The sequence below is a fragment of the Bos indicus genome, chromosome 2 (genome assembly GCF_029378745.1).
Source record: "Bos indicus isolate NIAB-ARS_2022 breed Sahiwal x Tharparkar chromosome 2, NIAB-ARS_B.indTharparkar_mat_pri_1.0, whole genome shotgun sequence".
Taxonomy (NCBI): Eukaryota; Metazoa; Chordata; class Mammalia; order Artiodactyla; family Bovidae; genus Bos; species Bos indicus.
Genome location: NC_091761.1, coordinates 36,423,101 through 36,442,572, shown reverse-complemented (window position 1 = coordinate 36,442,572; position 19,472 = coordinate 36,423,101). Strand labels below are relative to the sequence as shown.

At 42.4% G+C, this 19,472-nt stretch overlaps 1 protein-coding gene across 2 annotated transcripts in view; it reads right to left on the bottom strand.

Moving 5' to 3' along the window:
- Nucleotides 1–16,779, bottom strand: part of LY75 (lymphocyte antigen 75) — a 124,356-nt gene extending 107,577 nt beyond the window's left edge. For both annotated transcript variants that reach the window (XM_070799243.1, XM_019983285.2), the window contains exons 1-4: nt 16,614–16,779; nt 11,256–11,627; nt 6,256–6,426; nt 2,730–2,894 (exon numbers count right to left, since the gene is read on the bottom strand). In XM_070799243.1, the coding sequence (XP_070655344.1) occupies nt 2,730–2,894; nt 6,256–6,426; nt 11,256–11,627; nt 16,614–16,707 (802 nt within the window). In that variant the 5' untranslated portion in view covers nt 16,708–16,779. The remainder of the gene's footprint in view (nt 1–2,729; nt 2,895–6,255; nt 6,427–11,255; nt 11,628–16,613) is intronic.
- Between the last annotated feature and the right edge of the window lie 2,693 nt (nt 16,780–19,472).

Below are 19,472 nucleotides of genomic sequence, written 5' to 3'. Positions count from 1 at the left end.
GGGAAACAATATTAACAGAAATTTCAAGAAATGCTTCAGATTTGGTTACTCTGAGTTTCAGATGTCAAAGTACAGCTTTCTTAGGTCTTAGGAAATCAGCAATCATAATTAGGCATATTGAGCACTCACAGTGAAAAAGAAGCTTGGAAATTAGAAAGGACTGCACATCTGACATTACTGATAAGCAAAAAATTGTGGGGACAGCAGACAACTGAATCCATAACTCATTATCCTCTATTACTTGTTATTAAAGAAAATTGATGCATAAAGAAATCCTGCAACATTTATTCCTTCAAATGCATCATCAGACTGTTTGGACTGGTGTTGACAGTCACACTTTGACAACTTTTTCCCTCACAGAAGCCATTAGCTTCCAAATGTCAGTATTCTGGGAGACAAATTTATTGAAACTTTTAATTTTCAATAGTGTTTTTTGTAAGTTTTCAGCGGGGTCTGGAATAGAATTCCATTGCCTAACAGTAGCCAAAATTATGTTTCTTTGACAGATTTCCATTCAAGAGATCTGATTATTCAAGTTCTGAATAACACAAGAAAGCGTTAAAAGAATAAGAAAGAGATCTGAATAAAGTTTAAGCCAAAAACCATGACAGAAGACCAGCAGACTTTTTTTGTGGTTACACTGGTTTATAACATAAATTTCATGTGTGCAACATTATATTTCAACTTCTATATTTGGTGGCGTGCTCACCACCAAATTTTAGTTTCCATCTGTTCCTATATAGTTGACTTCTTTTAGCCACTTCACCACTTTTAGCCATTTCACCCACTTCTCTTCCTGCTTCTCATCTTATAACCATTATTCTGTTCTCTATCTATGTTTTTGTTTTGCTGTTTATGTATTTGTTTATTTAAATATGTCACATGAGTAAAGCCATACAGTACTTGTCTTTATATGTCTGACTAATTTCACACAACACAACACTCTCAAGGTCTCTCCGTGATGTTTTTCATAGAAATAGAACAAAATTTTATACAAACAAGATTCATATGGAACAACAAAAGACCCCAAATAACCAAAGCAATCCTGAGAAAAAAAACAAAGCTGGAGGTAACCACTCCCTGATTTCAAATTATATCACAAAGCTAGAGTAATTAAAACAGTATAGTATTGGCAGGAAAAACAGACACACAGATCAAAAGAACATAATTGAGAGCTCAGAAATATAGCCATGCATATATGGGCAACTGATTTATAACAAAGAACATACAACGGAGAAAGGATAGTCCTTTCAATAAATGGCATTGGGAAAACTGGACACCACCATGTGCGAAAGAATGAAACTAGACCACTGTCTTGTACCGTATTAAAAAATCAGCTCAGAATGGATTCAAAATCTGAATCTATGACCTGAAACCATAAAACTCCTAGGAGAAAACATAGGCAGTATGTTCTCTGACATCAGTCTTAGAATGTTTCTGGATATATTTCCTTAGGCGAAAGAAGCGAAAGCACAAGTAAACAAACTCGCCTGTATAAATCCAGAAGGCTTCTGCACAGCAAAGGAAACTACCAACACAACAAGAGAACCTACCAATGTGAGAAGATATTTGCATATCATTTATCCTATAAGGGGTTAATATTCAAAATATACAAAGAGCTCATACATTTCAAAAACAAAAAACCAAACAACCCAATTTAAAAATGGGCATAGGATCTGAACTGACACTGTTCCAAAGAAGACACATAGACAGACGGCCAACAAACATATTAAAGATATTTGACATCACTAGTTATTAGGGAAGTGCAAATCAAGACTATAATGAGATATCACCTCATGCCTGTTATCAAATGGGCAAGAAACAAAAAATGTTGGAGAAGATGTAGAGAAAAGGAAAGCCTCATACATTGTGGGTGGGAATGTAAAAGTCCAGTAGGTTTTCAATGATGAAAACAAAGAAAGGGATGTAAGAGGAGTAAGTACTACAGTAAAGAAGTAAGGGTTCTGGAGTTATATATATGTTGAAATTCAAATTCCAATTCTGATACTTCATAGCTCTGGGATGTTGGGTGTATTCTTTCTAAACAATGATTCCTAATCTGTAAGTGGGGATAAAAATACTTGTCTTATGGCATTGTAATGATGATTAATTTATAGTTGCCCCCTGAAAAACATGAGTTTGAACCATGCTGGTCCACTTACATGCCGACTCTTTTCACTAAATACATACTACAGAGCTATACAATCTACAGGTGGTTGAATCCACGGATGTAAATGTGAAGTTTTTTACTGAGGTGATCTACTTCAACTCAACAATCTTCTCCACTCTCCTCAAATTCTCTACTGTTCAATGTTCAAAGTGTTTAATGTTCACCTTTTTTCAGATCCTTTCATTTAGGCTTCAGTTAGCAGTTTAATCTTGCTACCTCACCTTGTTTTCTGAATATTTACCTCTCTTGGTCTTTATCATGAGATGCACTTTCAATGGACTGAATAGGATTATATTCAGTATTTTTTCACTTGGGGGCTTTGGTGTTAAATCCCAGGAGAAGACAGAGAAATATAGAAGAAAGCAACATACCTAGACATGAAAATAGAAGACAGCACCTTTACCATCTCAGCAATTTGCTCCACCACAAGCAACTTAAACCTACTTTTTTTTAATTTTTTTATTGAAGGATAATAGCTTTATATAATTTTGTTATTTTCTGTCAAAGCTCAACATGAATCAGCCATAGGTATACATATATCCCCTCTCTTTAAACCTACCTTTAAGATAAGTTAACTCAGCAGCACTGTTGATGCTCAGTAAGTCAGCTCCTTGATTCTGACATGAAACGTAAGCTTCCTTCCAAGAAAGAGTTGCCTGAATATTAAATTGGTAGCAACTTCCAATCTCCTCGTTCTTTTCCCAATTATCTTCACAGCCACTTTCTGTTGATAAAAAGATATGTCAGTGATCATAAAATAAGGGCATAATGTTGTCTATTACTAAGAGTACTTACAAATACTGCCATCCAATTTGCATACTCTTAAGATATGCTAAGATTGAGGCTGTCATTGTTGTACTAGACAATATTTTGATTCTTTGGTTAGATGAAAAAACCAAACTCACAGGACAGGAAATGACTTAGACTAGTTAAAGTTTCCATGCTGCTTCTAGCTTCTACTCTCCTTTTATATAACCCCATTGGTTATAATGTCACATTTTAGCCCACGCCTACCCTCTGCCTAAGAACAGGAGTATTTACCTGTGTTCAACCCCTCGGCTCACTTGAAGATGGTATCAGACTAAAGAGGGGTTTGCCCATGTTCTGCAGTGAAACCACTGAACGTGTTTGCATGTGTGTGTGTTTAGACAATGCTTAAGTGCCTAAGATTTAACGCGCAGTGATACCTTATTTGCGAAACTCAGTCTAGTTTCTCCTTATATTTTAAAAGATGATGTAATATATGACTAATCTTACAGAACTAACATTATATATGCACTATATGTCTGTATGTACATATGTGTGCATGTGTGTGTGTGCTCAGTCATGTCTGACTCTTTGTGACCCCCATGGACTGTAGCCCACCAGGCTCCTCTACCCATGTAATTTTCCAGGCAAGAATACTGGAGTAGGTTGCCACTTCCTCCTCCAGGGGATCGTCCCAACCCGGCGATCAAATCCATGTCTCCCGTGTCTCCTGCATTGGCAGGCAGATTCCTTACCACTAGCGCCACCTGGGAAGACTATATATGTATATATAAATATACATGTACATTGTGAACATCGTTTTTCTTCAACAAATATCTCAAGAACACGCATAACTTCAGATGAAGAACCTTCAAGCTCTTTCTAGGACAGATATGTAGGTCTTGATACAATTAGTTCAAAAATATACTCAGGGCCTCCATGTGCTCCCAACAAGAAGGAAAAACCAACAGAGCTTACGTTAAGTGTATCCCTGGCTTCACGTGGGATCTTCCAAAGGGTCTCTCATAACCTATGGACCCTTAAGCAGGAAGGGCCCTTAGAGATCCTTTTGCGTAATGTCTTCATTTCACAGATAGGAACAAGGATCTAGGGACATTAGCAGCAGAGCTATAACCAGAGTACAGCTGTCTAACTCTGGTGTTGTTGATTCTCTGAATGGCATACACTGCTTCTTCAGCCATTTCTGAATGTCCTAAACCACAACAGAGGTGGTTGTGACATTTGGTAAAAACAAAGTAGGTGGATTTGCAAGTGCATTACCTAAAGGTTCTTTTTTTATCACTAAGGCAAAACACTTGTAAATCTGGAAGATTTCAGCAGGACGGTAATGTATTATTTGCTGTAAAATACAATCCCTATGGTTTAGCAGTCCTCAGATTTAAGAAACTCACAATCTCACTTCTGTAGAAAGGGAGGCACATGAATGCACTGATAACCCCCGCTTTCCTCCAAAGTAGGCTAAAGGCACCAAGACACACGTCAGTCAAGGCAGCAAGGTGGAATGGGATGGGGAATGAACAAGGTGGAACAAGGTGGAACACACTGGGAAATGAAGGTCAGAATCCTGGGAGATCTACCAGGCTCCACACAAATACAGTCTGACACTGACAGGCTATTTCATCAATCTAGGTCTGCTGCTCCTCACCTGAGAAATGAGGGTTTGCTCTGAATAACGTCTAAGCCTCTCCACAATCCCTAAAGTTTCTGATCCAGACTTTGTGCTAGGCTAAGTCGCTTCAGTCACATCCAACTCTTTGCAACCCTAAGAACTGTATACCACCAGGCCCCTCTGTCCAAGATTCTCCAGACAAGAATACTGGAATGGGTGCCCTCCTCTAAGGGATCTTTCTGACCCAGGGATCGAACCTGTGTCTCCTATGGCTCCTGCATTGCAGATGGATTCTTTACTGCTGCAATGGGGAGCCCATGATCCAGACTATGGTAAGACTGAGCCACTGGGGAAGCCCATGATCCAGACTATAGTAAGACTGAAATAAAATTGGTGCCTGGTTGACCGAACCCAGCTTGTCATCAATTACAGGTGGAATAAATGTTGGCTTTTTATCTTTCAATAAGTTCTAAGTGTTGAAAAGCCTTTGCCTCTACCTAGAAAAGTAATTCTTAAAGTGCGATCCCCAGACCATCATCAGCATCATCTGGGAACTCACTAAACTGCAAAGTTTTGGATACCATCCAAAATCTACCAAATTACAATTTCTGGAGGTTGGCCCCACAAATCTGTATTGTAACAAACTCTCCAAATAATTCTGTTGCAACCTGAAGTTTGAGAATGATTGGCTTGACATAATCTCTTCAAGTTGCTTAGGACTCTACATTTTGAAGCTCAGCTTCTCTTAAAGAGAGATCAGCATTACTAATTTCATCAGACTCGCTACTGAATAAGGCAGGATAATGTAGTTGTTTGAGGCAAGGGCTCCAGAGCTGAATCTGAATCCTAGCTCTGAAATTTATTATCTATGTAACCTTAGGCAATTGATTTAACTCTCCTGTGCCTCGCTTTGCTCATCTGTAATATGGGTACATGGGCTTCCCAGATGTCTTGGTGGTAAAGAATCCACCTGCCAATGCAGGAGAGCCAAGTTCCACCCCTGGGTCAGGAATACCAACTGGAGAAGGAAAAGCAACCTACTCCAGTATTCTTTCCTGGGAAATCCCATGAACAGAGGAGCCTAGAGGGCTACAGTCTATGGGGTCACAAAAGAGTCTGACAGGACTTAGCAACTAAACAACAACAACAAAATGAGGATAAATAATAGAACCTACCTTACAAAACTGTGTATAGAGTAAATGAGTTAATAAAGGTTGAGTACTTAGAATAGTACCTGATATTTGGCAGGGCCAAGAGATAACTATTGCTGCTATAAGTAATAACCATTACTATTACTGGAGCTTTTTCCTTTCTATTTACTGTTGATGCTTTTAACTTATTGGCCATTAAAAAATAGTTCTTAATTTTGAAACTGTTCTATTAAGGCCACTAGCAATTTTCCTGACTGCTCCTGGCAATAGCCAGGAAGTAGCCTGGTCCTCTTCCTGAAGTATCTGTGGTACAGCAGACTTCCTCATCATATGCCTTCAGTGACAGCATCCTGTCTTGGATCTCTTCCTGGCTCACTTCTAAAAGTAAGTTCTTAGCTACACACGACTTCCCTGTCTTCCCTCAAATATACACTCCTTCTCTAGGATATCTGTTGCTGTCATTTTTGAGTAATCATGGGACTCTTCCCTTTCCCCTTTGCCACATAGGAACAGTATCCTTTTCTTTCCACCTACAAAGTTCACCAGCCCATACATACCTGGTTGTAAGCAGATGCCCCACTGCTGATCATATTCGTAATTTAAGGTGGTTGCACACCATGGCCCACTGCGATCTCCATCAAAAATGCACTCATGATGCCAGGTCCCATTAACTAAGAAGGGAAATTCACAAGGTCTCCCAAAAGAGTTCCCATCTCTAGTATAGATCTCTGTGGGTTGGGGAGAAAGTAGAGGAAAGAAGAGTTAAAAACTAGATACTCAGCTTTAGCTAACTACCTTCTAAAACCGTTTTGAAAGATGTTTTCATACTTATGAGAACCCAGTATCTAGGCGGGCTGCACCATGTGGCAATTCCAACTGTGTGGCTGTGGGCAAGCTCTCCAACCTCTATCAGTCTCCGTTTCTGCATTTGAAAATCAGGAATAATGATATCGGCTCATAGCATTGTTCATGAGATTCAGTGAGATGATCAGGTAAAGCTTCATTTATTGTGATGTGATGAGGAGCTAAAAGATCCTGGCTTTATCATGTAAGGATAAACTGACTCCTCTGGATGGCAGAGAAAGTCACCAAAAGGGGTGTCTGCTTGAGAGGAAACCTAAATTCTATTTTCTTTAGTAAGAGTGAGGCCAGCAAAATATTTTGGAATCACTGAGGCTGGGTGTGGGCTTTGAAACCAACTGTGGAGTTAGAGAGATGCACAAATAGCTCCACTGTTACAGACTGGTGGTAGAATCAAAGCTGAGAGTTTTGAGGAAGTAGGAGAAAAGGCTGCTGAGTTTCTCAGCAGTCTCTTGGAGAGGGATAGGACGTGGTAATTCAGGTTATGAAAGAAGAACCAGAGTCAGCAGGGCAGTCACGGAACCAGCTGGTGGCCAGCAAGGTAGCAGAACTAGCCTTTCCTGTCAACAAATTTTCCCTGGTACATGGAGAGAAACTGAAGAACAATTCCAACCTCAAATATACATGGAAATGCCAGAAGAAGTGCTAAATACTTATGTTGGTAACAGTTCCTTTGGAGAGGTGTCTTATAGAACAGCTAACCCTATAACTATTTCGGTCCCCTTTTCCATAATTTGTTTAAAACCATGGTTGTTATCAGATCAAATAATGACTATTATATGTAGAGGATAATAATCAGATTTTATCATCATTTACCATGCAAGTTGGGTCCCTCAAAATGTCTCATAGATTTGCTTAAAAAGGTGTTTAAGATAGAATTTGATTCCACATTCCTTATTATTCTCAATTGCTTGTTTAACTGAAATGTGAGGCTTAACAGTTTAGAATGTATTCAGCAGTACAGGAAAATAATGTAGATGTTTTTACTTGCAAACAATCTTTTAAGGATTTTGGTTTTGTTTTCCTCTGACATATAAATGGTTTTGAATGGTATACTTTGGTTAAAGAGCAATTTGACCTTATATTTTATAAGGATTCTACTTATTATCTACCTTTTATTTTTAACCATAACAAAACTCCCAATAGCAAATGACTGATTTCTCTTCCTGTATCACAGCACTTAAAAGGAGAGTCCGTGAGCACAATGACTATGATTTGTAGAATCATGAGGGTTTTTTTTTTTAGTAAGACTTGTAAAAATGCTTTCACTTGCTCTTTCCCATAAGCCCACAAGATCAGTGGGGCAAGTATTACACTTATCTGTGAAATCCCCGTTTTTGCAGAGTCGTTAAGTGAAACATTCAGTCATTCAGCTGTGACAGGGATCGAAACTGGCTCTCTCCTTGAGTCCTTGACATATAAGGACAACGTGTGATATCAATGGCTGCCTTCTCAGGCTTCAAGTTAGTGTCATAGCTCAAAGCTGGGCTTCAATTAAAAAGCTCTCCTGTTCACAATACATTTTGAAGAATGATAAGCATATAACAACCACAACAGCAGCAGCTAAATTATGCTAATTATTCACTAAGACTTTTATTCTTACACATTCTTTGATGTTATTGGACCCCTTAACTCCCAAGGATCTCCCCAGAGAGACAGGCTTTCCTAAGATACCCTTTGAATGTATGAATTTCCGATGTTGGCAGCCTTAAAACCACATCTTACTCTGCAGTAGGCACACATCTATGAGATGAGATGCTTACATAGAAAATTAACATTAACCTCTTTGGTAGCAAAAGAAAAAAACAGCTTCAATATTTAAAGAGCTTGGCAGACTTCTAAGTTGCTTAGAATTCAGACACTTTTACAGGTTCCCCACCCACCACTGAAAGTCTACTTCCTCTGCGTGATTCACCAAACATTCAAAACTTGAGGGGTGCTAGTGTGAGGCCAAGATATCTTAATGATATAAATGCATATGTGGATGCCAGTCAAGATCAATTAATTCATCAAATTTATACAGTGAAAATTTTTTCTGAGAGGAGCATGGCTCACACAGGATGGGGGTGAGGAGAGAGGCAACCCAGAACACAATGACAGATAAATGTTTTTATATTAGAAGTAAAAAAAATTATATAGCAGAAGCCAAGCGAAAAGTAAAGAAGCTATATCTGGGGAATGTCATCCTGGTTTTTGCCGTAACAAGCTGGGTTACCTTGAACTTCACTTTGTTGGACTCTGGTATCTTATCTTTCTTATTCTGTACAATTAGATAAGAAGGAGGGGGCGGGGTCCAATATGAGAAGTTTGAGAGAGCATATCTAGAGAAAGTCTTTAACTTAAGACATCACTCTCTAACCCAAGAACAAGAAGGGACTACAAAATTTTAAAAGAGTAAAATTGCCAGGACTTAATATCTGACTACTTTTGAATGGTGGCAGAGAAGAGCAGAGGAACTCTAGGGTGACTTGTAGATTTCTGACGTGCAACTTGGATGGTACCCGTCACCTGGAGAGGAATGGAGAAGAGGCAAGTTTGGCCCTGGTGTCAGTGCAAGTGAAAACTCAAGATATATGCTGATAAGTCAGGACTACATGCATCTTGTCTTGTTTCTTAGTTGGATATTTAGTGTTTAAAATACTGTATTTGGTAAGGTCAAATACAGCCTATGGGCTCTTGCTGGTGAGCACTGTTCAACTTTCTCTGGGGTGATGCCCTAGGTGGGTTTTTAACCTTTTTTGCGCCACTGATAACTTCGGCAGCCGTGTGAAACGTGTGAGCCCCTTCTCAGAAAAACATGAATGTGTAAAATAAAACACATAGGATTATAAAGAAAACTAGTTATATTGAAATAAAGGCATTTGGGGGACTGAGGGAATTTATAATTACAACTATGTCCCTCAGTTAGGAGCAGAAGACAGAAGGAGCCCAGCCAAGAAAATTATTGTTTCTGATCTTTGAACAAATATAATGAAACAAGTTAAATCCAGTTCAAAAGGCAATTCTCACGGTTCCATGTTTTCTCTTGGCTGCCAAGTGAGAGAAAGGCTTTATAGCACAAAATTTAAGCTTGCCATTCTTAAAGTGGTATCCAAAAAGCAATTGCTTTTTAAGGTTAGGAGGAAGGTGGCTAGCAGAAGCAGACTTTTCAACTACTCAAGGGTTGAGGACTGAAGAAAAGGAAAACCCCATCTCTGATTCTCTGACACTTCCCATAACAGCAGAACCTGACATCTCGGAAGCTGCTGCACCCTCACTAGGAAATGGAAAGAGGTGGTTTCTCCAGGAGAAAAACCTGTTCAGGTACAAAAAAGATGGGAGGCCAAATTTAGCTTAAAAGAAGAGGAAAAAATCTCTGTAAAGCTATGTAAATTTACAAAGAAGAGTACACATGAGATAAGTAAGACAAAGATAATATAATGAAACATATACAAATGTATATAGATACTCATACATTCAACATTTGATATAATTTAGAGCAACATAATGGGGAAAGATTTGCTTGCGTGAGAGCTAATTTACATTTGGAGGTTTAAAAGCTAAATCTACTTCCTTTTAAACTCAAAAATTCATTATAACCAAGTCTCTAGACTCAAAGTTCATGATCAGTGCCCCCAAAGGCAAAGCAGGCAGTTCCAGACATACGATGGTATGACATACAACTTTTTGACTTTGTGATGGTATGAAAGTGATACCTAGTCAGTGAAACTGTACTTTGAATTTTGATCTTTTCCTGGGCTAGCAATACATGGTACAGTCCTCTCTCTGATGCTGAGCAGCGGCAGCCACAGCTCCCAGTCAGCCACACAGTCACGAGGGTAAACAACTGACACGCAACCATTCTGTTTTTCACTTTCAGTACCGTATTCAATAAACTACAAGAGGTATTCAACATGTGACTATAAAATAGGCCAGGCTTTGTTTTAGGTGGCTTTTCCCAACTGTAGGCTAATGTAAGCATTCTGAGCACATTTAAGGCAGGCCAGGCTAAGTTATGATATTCGTTACAAGTGTATTAAATGCATTTTCAACTTATGATATTTTCAATTTATGATGGGTTTATTGGGACAAAACAACATTGTAAGTAGAGGAAGATTTGTATTCATATACTTATTTTGGAGGCAACTGAGGAAAAAGTCTACTCTTATAATACTGAATCATAAATACAGTGTGATAGCCATGCCAAAATAAAAAATAAAGCCACATAATACTCTTAAAGTTTTTCCATTACATCCAAATCTGCAGACAAGAAAAAAATTCATTTCCTTTTTTTTTTTTTCCTCTTTCTTCTTGTTTTTTAACTTAGAATGGAGTCAACCTTATTAGGTTATTTGACTTTTATCCTGTGTAGGGGACTTCCAGTTACTCTAACATTTTCTTTTCTCTGGAATTCAGGATGTAATCATGGAAAGTACATATGCTCAGGCATCAGAGAGATTTCAAACCCCCAGGTGCCACAGAATGGCTGTGAGACCTCTGACAAGGCACCTAACTTCTCCTACCCTTCCCTGTGAAAGTTGGCAAATAGCACTGACCTCATAGAAGCAGCTCAACGTTACTACTCAGTGCCTGGAACTAGAGGCCAGTTCACTTGACTCACCAGTGTATGACTCTAAGTGTGATCAGAGGTACACGTTCAAGGCCACTTGCACCAAATACAGCAGCAAATAAGTCAGAGTCCCTCTCCAGTACTCACCATGGTAAGGCTGGGCACACAAGTTTTCCTCTGAGCCTCCTTTCTTCCAGACATCTGATGAATTTGTACTTGCTATGGCGTGTCCATCCCTCAGAGCCAACTGGTACTGGGCAGCCCCGTAGAGAGAGTGATGCTCACATTTCCACCACAGCATGGCATTGGAGTCGCAGCTGAACATTCTCAAGGAATCTGTGGGTTTGGTAATATCTAGGCCAAGACACTTCTGGGACTGCAAATGAAAGAGCCGATGCTGGGACACCCACTTCCACAGCATGTCCTTGGTTTCGTCGCAGTCCTTTACCACTATCCAGTCGTTCAGCGGCGTGATGCACTTGCCTGTGTTTTCATTGACGATGGTGAATGGATCATTACCTGAGACAAGACAGGCAGAAAAGACATTTCAGGATTCTGAATTATGTGGCCGATGTGCCTTGGCCCTGCTTGCTAAGGAAAGTGAGTCTGAGCACCCCCAGACTGTTAACATCCTCCCAGCTGTATAAACTGTAACGTTCTACACAAGGTTGGAGGACAGTGGTGGCCAGAGAGGCAGTTCAGTGTAGGATTAAAAGCGTGGGCTCTGGGGCCAGTTTGCTTGGCTTTATATTAATAGTTTGCTCTGCTATTATTGACCGTGTGATCAGGGCGTCATTTACCTGCTGTGCATCAGCTTTCTCCTTTGTAAAACAGTACTTCACAGGGTGGATGTAAGGATAAAAGGAGCTCATACATGTAAAACACTTAGAATAGTATACATATTTGTTACTGTCATTCAGTGAGATCTCCTCCTTATTTAATGAGATGAAGAAGCTCCTTAGAGCTTCTTTAGATAAGTGGCCTGTAGACAATGAAAAATATCCTGAGCTTTTTCAGGACACAATTCTGTCCTGCTTGCACTTCGGCTACTTCAGCAAGGTAATTATTACATGACATTAATGTGTCTGATTAAATTTGGAAAACTCAGCAGTGGCCACAGGACTGAGTCTGTAGAGCAAGATTCACATCTGTTATAGCAAATTACAATAGTACAATTTGGTCAGTGCTTTTACAAAGGAACATTTTGTGAAGCGATAGCACAGAACATGTTGATGACCTGAAGCAGTTTAGACAAATGTAAGCAATCTTTGTCAATGAACCCAAGGGTTCTGGAGAAGGAGCTGTAAAATTTTAGTTCCCAAAAGGTACTTTCATTTTGATGCCAGCGTCACATTCAGTGGTTTTACTGACACTAAACACCTTTTCTAATAATACTTCATAGGCTTGCAGAGTTAAAAATTCTTATACTAAGGACTGGAGGGGAAATTTCACTATGCAAATAACACCTATATGATTAAGTTCAATTCCAGTTTGAACTCTGGACAGAATTTTTGCTTGTTTTAAATAGCAGTAGCAGCACCAAGAGAAATAACAGGAACAGCAAGAACAAAATCGTTTAAAACCTTAAGCTATTTCCACTTTCAAGTTGCTATTTTAAAATACTGCCTAGGGTTGCAGTTAGATCTGTTTGAATAGCAGCTTCCATCCCTCATTCTTCTTTGACATCACTCTGCTGTTCCCTACCTTATGAACACAATTTGGGCAGACAGTTAGCCAAAAAAAAAAAAAAGGAAAACATATTATCTCAGAAGATTATCAGACTATGATATAACTCTTTGCCAACCTATTCCCTCTCACCTCTCTTGTGCTCCAAAGAATTAGGTACTGTAGCAGAAACAACGGAGTCGGCTTCTGCGGGAGAGTGGGCAGTGCACCCCTGCTGGATCTTCCCCTCTCCTGCTCTGTAATCTCCCTGCTCTCCTTCCTGGACACTTTGCTCTGTGCTCTTTGACCCAAGATTTTCCAAGTTGCCTTTGCAGAATCTAATGGATTAGCTACAGCGCTTAGAACAGTGGCGAGAGCAGTAGAATAAGGAGTTAGGGGTCCTAGACTGAAGATCTACCTCTGTTTCTGGTTAGCTGGGACACCTTGGGGAATTCAGTTAATCTCCTCAGGGTCTTCTTATCTCCAAATGTGAGATGAAAGCAGTAGAGTATAAAAATCTAAGTTACTTCCAGTGCTAACACTCTATGCTTCCACTAATTCAGTTTTCCTAGCCTTGCAGGCTTTACAGGGCTCTGCTAAGTTCACTGCATATTGTTCCTGAACAGATGTCCACAACTTTATTACATCATGCCAGTAGCATTTTAGGTCATTTGAATTCCATCTATATTGGGCATGTGCACTTAGGTGACAGTGCTGCCTTATAAGTACTCTGGAAGAGAACAAAAATTTACCCTTTCCCATTTGCTTCCCTGGTAACTCAAACAGTAAAGAATCCACCTGCAATGTAGGAGATCCAGGTTCAATCCCTGGGTAGGGAAGATTCCCTGGAGAAGGGAATGGCTCCCCACTCCAGTATTCGTGCCTGGAGAATTCCATGGACTACAGGAGAGGGTTCCATGAGTCAGACATGACTGAGTGACTAATGCTTTCACTTTCATTTAATATACGTTTAACTTCTAGGACACCCATGGACTTAACAAGATTGTAGAAATTCTGAAAGACTATAGGAGAGGTGTGGAGTAGCTATGTTGAAAAGGAGTTTCCAAGCTTCTAACATCTATGATTGTAGATACTTGTCTCATTCTAAATCTAGATTTAGAATATTACATAATATTACATATTACAAGTATGTAATATCAATGCTTGACACCAATAGTGATCACTTAGCTAATACATTAATTATTGATATGATTTAAGGAAACTTGTCATTAGTCTTCATATATAATGTACAAGCATTCATACATAATATATAACCTAGGGAGAGTCTTGTAGTCTCATGATAGTTCCTCATATCTTTCTTTACCCTTACAAAGAAGCTGTTCACTCTGCTCCAGTCTTGTGACCCTATTGGGAAAGTAGGTTGGGGTAGGGGAGGTCTGAAAAATGTGAAAATAATTTTAAAAATTTGTTAAATAACGGTCTATGAAATACATCAGAAATGTATTATACTTTGAAATGGTGATTACAGAGCAATTTATAAAACAGATTCTTTACTGATAGCCATATATTGCATCTTATTCACTTTATACTGGCCCTAAAGGGAATTTTAATATTTACCTACAAATACAACATTGAGACAAGTCTAAAAGACAGAGGTTGATGAAAAGAAGACTCATCACCTCACCATCCCTAGAGCACTTTTTTAAATGTTTCATTTTATATAAACATTCTACTGATGTTTAAGAGGAAATAGCTATGTAGCATTATCATAAATTGAAAATGAATTTTTCGACCATCACAGGAAAGCTCTTTCTTATTGTCTGATTGTTAAGTAACTCCTGTGTTACAAGACCCAAACCAAAGAGCTTTGCACATTCCAAAGAAAAACTGGGCCTCAACATTTTGTAACCCACAGACATATGGAGAGGAGATGGTTTTGGAAGGCAAGACGGATGAAGATTGCAACTTTTTTAGTTTCACGGGAACTTCCTGAGCCCACACTGTTAAGCATTTTGTGGAGCTGCTACTATATGTGCAGAGTGTACACTAGGAGAGACCCAGAAGTCTGGATTTGCCAGTTCAAAAACAGTCCTAAAGTGATGGTTGGGTCCAGAGCAATGTACTAGGAGTCAGAAAGTCATGGAGTTCAGATTGGGTGGTGTGGGCTGATGAAAACCTCAGGAGTCTCTGAAGAATTAATGTACTTCAAGCTGCTAGCCCTCCAAGGAGGCAAAAAAGCTAACTAAGCAATTGGCATCCTCCCAAGGACACAGAAGTACTTCCCCTGCATCTGAGTATTGGAGGCCGCCTGCACAAACCTAGCCGCACACATGTGATGAAGCACACACCATCACCAGCATCATGAAGCTGACACAGTGCCAAACAAGCTACCCAAATGGCTGAGATTTCAAAATTCCAGCGCTTCCCTCAATAGGGCCACAAGTCTGACCAGAGCAGGTGCTCAAGGTGGGGAAGGATGCAGGAAAACAAACACCTTTGAGGACCTCCTGCAAGAAGAATGGCATTAAGTTCGAGCTCTTTGCTCTTGGTTGATGAGAGAGGCCAGGAATTGCAGAGATTGCAGAAATTAAGAAAATCTTGAGTTCTATGGGGGAGACAAAAGAGATAAAATAAAGCAAATGCACATGGAAGCCAAATTTAGTGATTGAAAGGCCAGTGTGTTTCCATCACAGTTAGCTGCTGCCATGATAATTTTCTCCCTGGATTATCGGGGCAGGCAGAACAGAATTCTCACAGCAATAAGGGCCTTTTGGGAGTTTCCAATATGGGGGGATCAAAGAAGAATGCAGAAGGGTGAATCAAAACAAGGTCAGCGATAAAGTTCTTGACATAAGATGATGCTACTCATGATCTCAACAATCAGACAGTAACTCAGTTTAACTGCAAAGAAAGTAAATACCATAAGCAAACCGCAGTTTTTCAAAAACTCCCTTGACCATCTTTTACTTCCTCATTCTGACATGTTGACAGAAGTGGTAGGTGGGGACAGCTCACTAATTGTCTGTGAAGCAGCCAGACTAAGAAACAAAGTCCTCAGTACACCTTTGCCAAGGCAGAAAGAGATTAAAAGCAAACTCCGGGTGCTGCCAAGGGGTGGGGGTGGGGCAGGCACTGCTCAGAGCATCAGCGAAGGGTGTCTGCTCCTCGTCCTGCTTCTCAAGTGAGAGAGAGGCAAGAGGTCTCTGGGCAAGCAACCTGGGCTCCACTGCGGGAACTTCGACCTCTGGGGTGGGGGTTGGGGTAAACGTTTGGAGCCGGATAAGCCAATTAGAAGAAAGAGTCGCTGCTCGAGGCATTGGGGGAGGGCATCATATCAGAGTCTTGGCCATAGTCACTGTAGAAGACAGGGCTTTTTGACGGGCACCAGGAACAGATTGAAGTCAGAGAATCGCTGTTTCATTCTGGCGCTGTGGGTGGAAAGCTCCTCTTGACACTGAGTGGCCAAGGTGACCAAGGGGCGAAGGAGGGCCGAGACGGGGGGATGCGGCGTGAGGTGGGTGGGTGGGTGAGGGGGCTGTTGAGAAGCCCTAAACCCTAGCGAAGCAAGATTTCAGAGGAAAGGACGAGGAAGGCGCGGGAGACTCGTTCAGAAAAGATACTCTGGGTGCCTCCCCTACGGTGGACTCCAGGCCCTCCGCACGAGAAAAGCCCTGCGCCTCCTCGTCCCACTCCGTGCTCCTCCAGGACTCCGGAAGGTAACGGAGCGCCTTCTCCCCGCACCTCCCTTCCGCTCACTTGTCCAGCAGAGGTGACAGGACCCCGGCACGCAGCCCGAACCCGAATCAAGAACAGTCGGCCGACCGGGCGGCGTCGAGGTCCCTAGCCGGCCAGCCGGCCGGCGGACGCGCCCGCGGTTACCTGAGTGGCCAGAGGGCTCCACCAGCCCGAAGCCCGGGAGGAGCAGCATGAGCAGCTCTGCCGCACGGCGAGGGATTGCCCAGCGCGTCCTCATCCTGAGCCGGCCTCGGCGCTTCAGTCGGGTCTTCGGGGGCACGCGGCACCCAGCCCTCCGGGTGCGCCAGGTCAGCCCCTCCACCGCCTTTGCCCCCAACCCCCAACCCCTCCCGGGGCGCCCCGGGCCCGCCCCCGCCGCCCTCGGCCAATCGCATCAGCCCGTCGTGGGTCCCAGGGCGGTGCGGGCGGGGCCCGGAGGTGGCGGGCCGGATACCCGGCGGGAAGACAGCGCGTAAAGAGCGCTGCGCACCTGCGTTGGGCTGCCCGCCTAGGCTGGAGAGCAGAGCACCGCGCAGATTAGCGGGCCAGGAGGAAGCCCCGCCGCGTCTTCAGTAAAGTTGAGGAGATGCGGCACTGGCTGGGACTTGGCACCGCCCTGGTGGGTGGTCTGCCTAACGCACCTCGGTCAGGCACGGCTTCTTCCTTTCACGCAGGTGGCCTGGAAAGGCACCCGCATCCCCTCGTACCCAAAAGAGCGAAATGTGCACCCATCCTGTTGCAACTGTGGTCGAGCCAAAGAATTCAGTCGTCCTTGGCACCGTCCTGAGTATTTGATAGTCCAAACGAAGGTGAGGTGATGGCTCAATGAGGTTTCACCCGCACTTGTTAAAGTATTAAAAACAAGAGCTATTTGAGTGACCCTGTAAGACTTCCCTGGTGGCGCAGAGGTTAAAGCGTCTGCCTGCAATGTGGGAGACCTGGGTTCGATCCCTGGGTCGGGAAGATCTCCTGGAGAAGGAAATGGCAACCCACTCCAGTATTCTTGCCTGGAGAATCCCATGGACGGAGGAGCTTGGTGGGCTACAGTCCATGGGCCGCAAAGAGTCGGACACAACTGAGCGACTTCGCTTTCACTATAAGACTTCCAAGGATGACTAAGTTGTATAACTGTTTGGCCTTTACAAGTAAGCTCTTTTCTTAATAATTAAACAACAATTATAATCCACTTTCACTTTTCACTTTCATCCATTGGAGAAGGAAATGGCAAGCCACTCCAGTGTTCTTGCCTGGAGAATCCCAGGGACCGGGGAGCCTGGTGGGCTGCCCTCTATGGGGTCGCACAGAGTCGGACACGACTGAAGCGACTTAGCAGCAGCAGCAGCAGAAGTGTGGAAGTCCGCATCCAAAACTGGTCATTGTGAGAGTAGACTTTATCCTCAGCTTGTGGGAACTGATATCATTATAAATAGGGTGATCTGAGTTGCCTGCGTGCTAAGTCGCTTCAGTAGTATCCGACCCTTTGAGATCCCATGGGCTGTAGCCCGCCAGACCCTCTGCCCATGGGGATTCTCCAGACAAGAATACTTACTGGAGTGGGTTGCCATGCCTCCTCCGTGGAATCTTCCCAACGCAGGGATCAAACCTTAGTCTCTTAAGTCTCCTCCATTGGCAGGCGGGTGCTTTACCACTAGTGCCACCTGGAAAGCCCCAAGCTCTCATTATAAATAGCTATCATAGATAGGTGATCTGAGTTACCTGGATATGAATGTCCTATATTTTTAAACCTATATTTACTAAGTGCATGGTGTGTGCCTGGGATGACCTTTCCGCCCTCCCGGCAGGGTGAATTCTTCCAGGAGTAAGTGAACAGGAAGTTACCTTTTCTGATTCCAACCACTAAGGCTTGGCTGATGGCTCCCAACTCTCCCTTGGCCCTGTTCTCTCCCCAGGCAGTTGCCTTTGGGTTCAGTGTGTATACTGACCACCTGTCAGTACAGGAAACTGGGCCCATCCCAGCATGAGGTCAAAGGAGGACACCCTACCTGCTCCAGCTTAGTGAGTATTGGGGGAGACTGAGGCACACACAGTTAACTCAGGGCAGAATGAATAGGGAGATGCCACAAAGGCAACACCTCAGCTGGGCCTTGTTGTTGTTTTGTCTCTAAGTCATTCCCAACTCTTTGCAACCCTATGGAATGTAGCCTGCTAGGCTCCTCTGTTCATGGGATTTCCCAGGCAAGAATACTGGAGTGGGTTGCCATTTCCTTTTCCAGGGGATCTTCCCAATTCAGAGTTCGAAGCAGGGTTTCCTGCATTGCAGGCAGATTCTTTAGCATCTGAGCTACCAGGAAAGCCATGGGTAATAGGTAGGCACTTGACCAGGCACAGCTGGTGGGAGGAAGGTAGTGACAGAACGGAGGCAGGAAAAGGCAAAACAGTCTCAGAAGACAGTCAAAGAGTCTAGTGTGGTCGACCTGCGGGATGCAGGTGTGTGTTGACAGAAGCTGTCGTTGGGACCTAAGTGGAAATGACAGCAGAAAGGTGAGGTATGGCTACTTTGTGAAGTGCCTTGAACGTGATATTAAAGATGTTGACTTGATTCTCTGCGGAACAGGCTGTATATATTTTGGGTAAGGCAATCTGTTGCTGCTCTGATTCCCTCCACATCCGTGACTGCTTACCTTTCTCATCCTGTCTAGCTTGCAGCTCCTTGAGAGCAGTGATCTGATCTTCTTCATTAACACTGAGCACCAGGCCTGTCCCAGAGCGAGCTCTCACTAAATACTAGTTTACTTTATTAATGAATGCCTAGAGTTAGTTTAGGGCTGTGTGAGCTCCAGCTTGCACTGTCCTGCAACAGTTTCTCAGTTGACCTCACTGCCAACCCTCAGGCAAGTGAAGGCTTCTAAACAGTTTGAAATATGCCACCTTTCCTTTACTCACATCCTTTCAGTGCTACCTGCTTATAGCAGGGATTGCTAAATGGGGGTTCAGGGGGATTGTGGTGAACCCCTGAAATTGTATGCAGCTTTATGAATACAA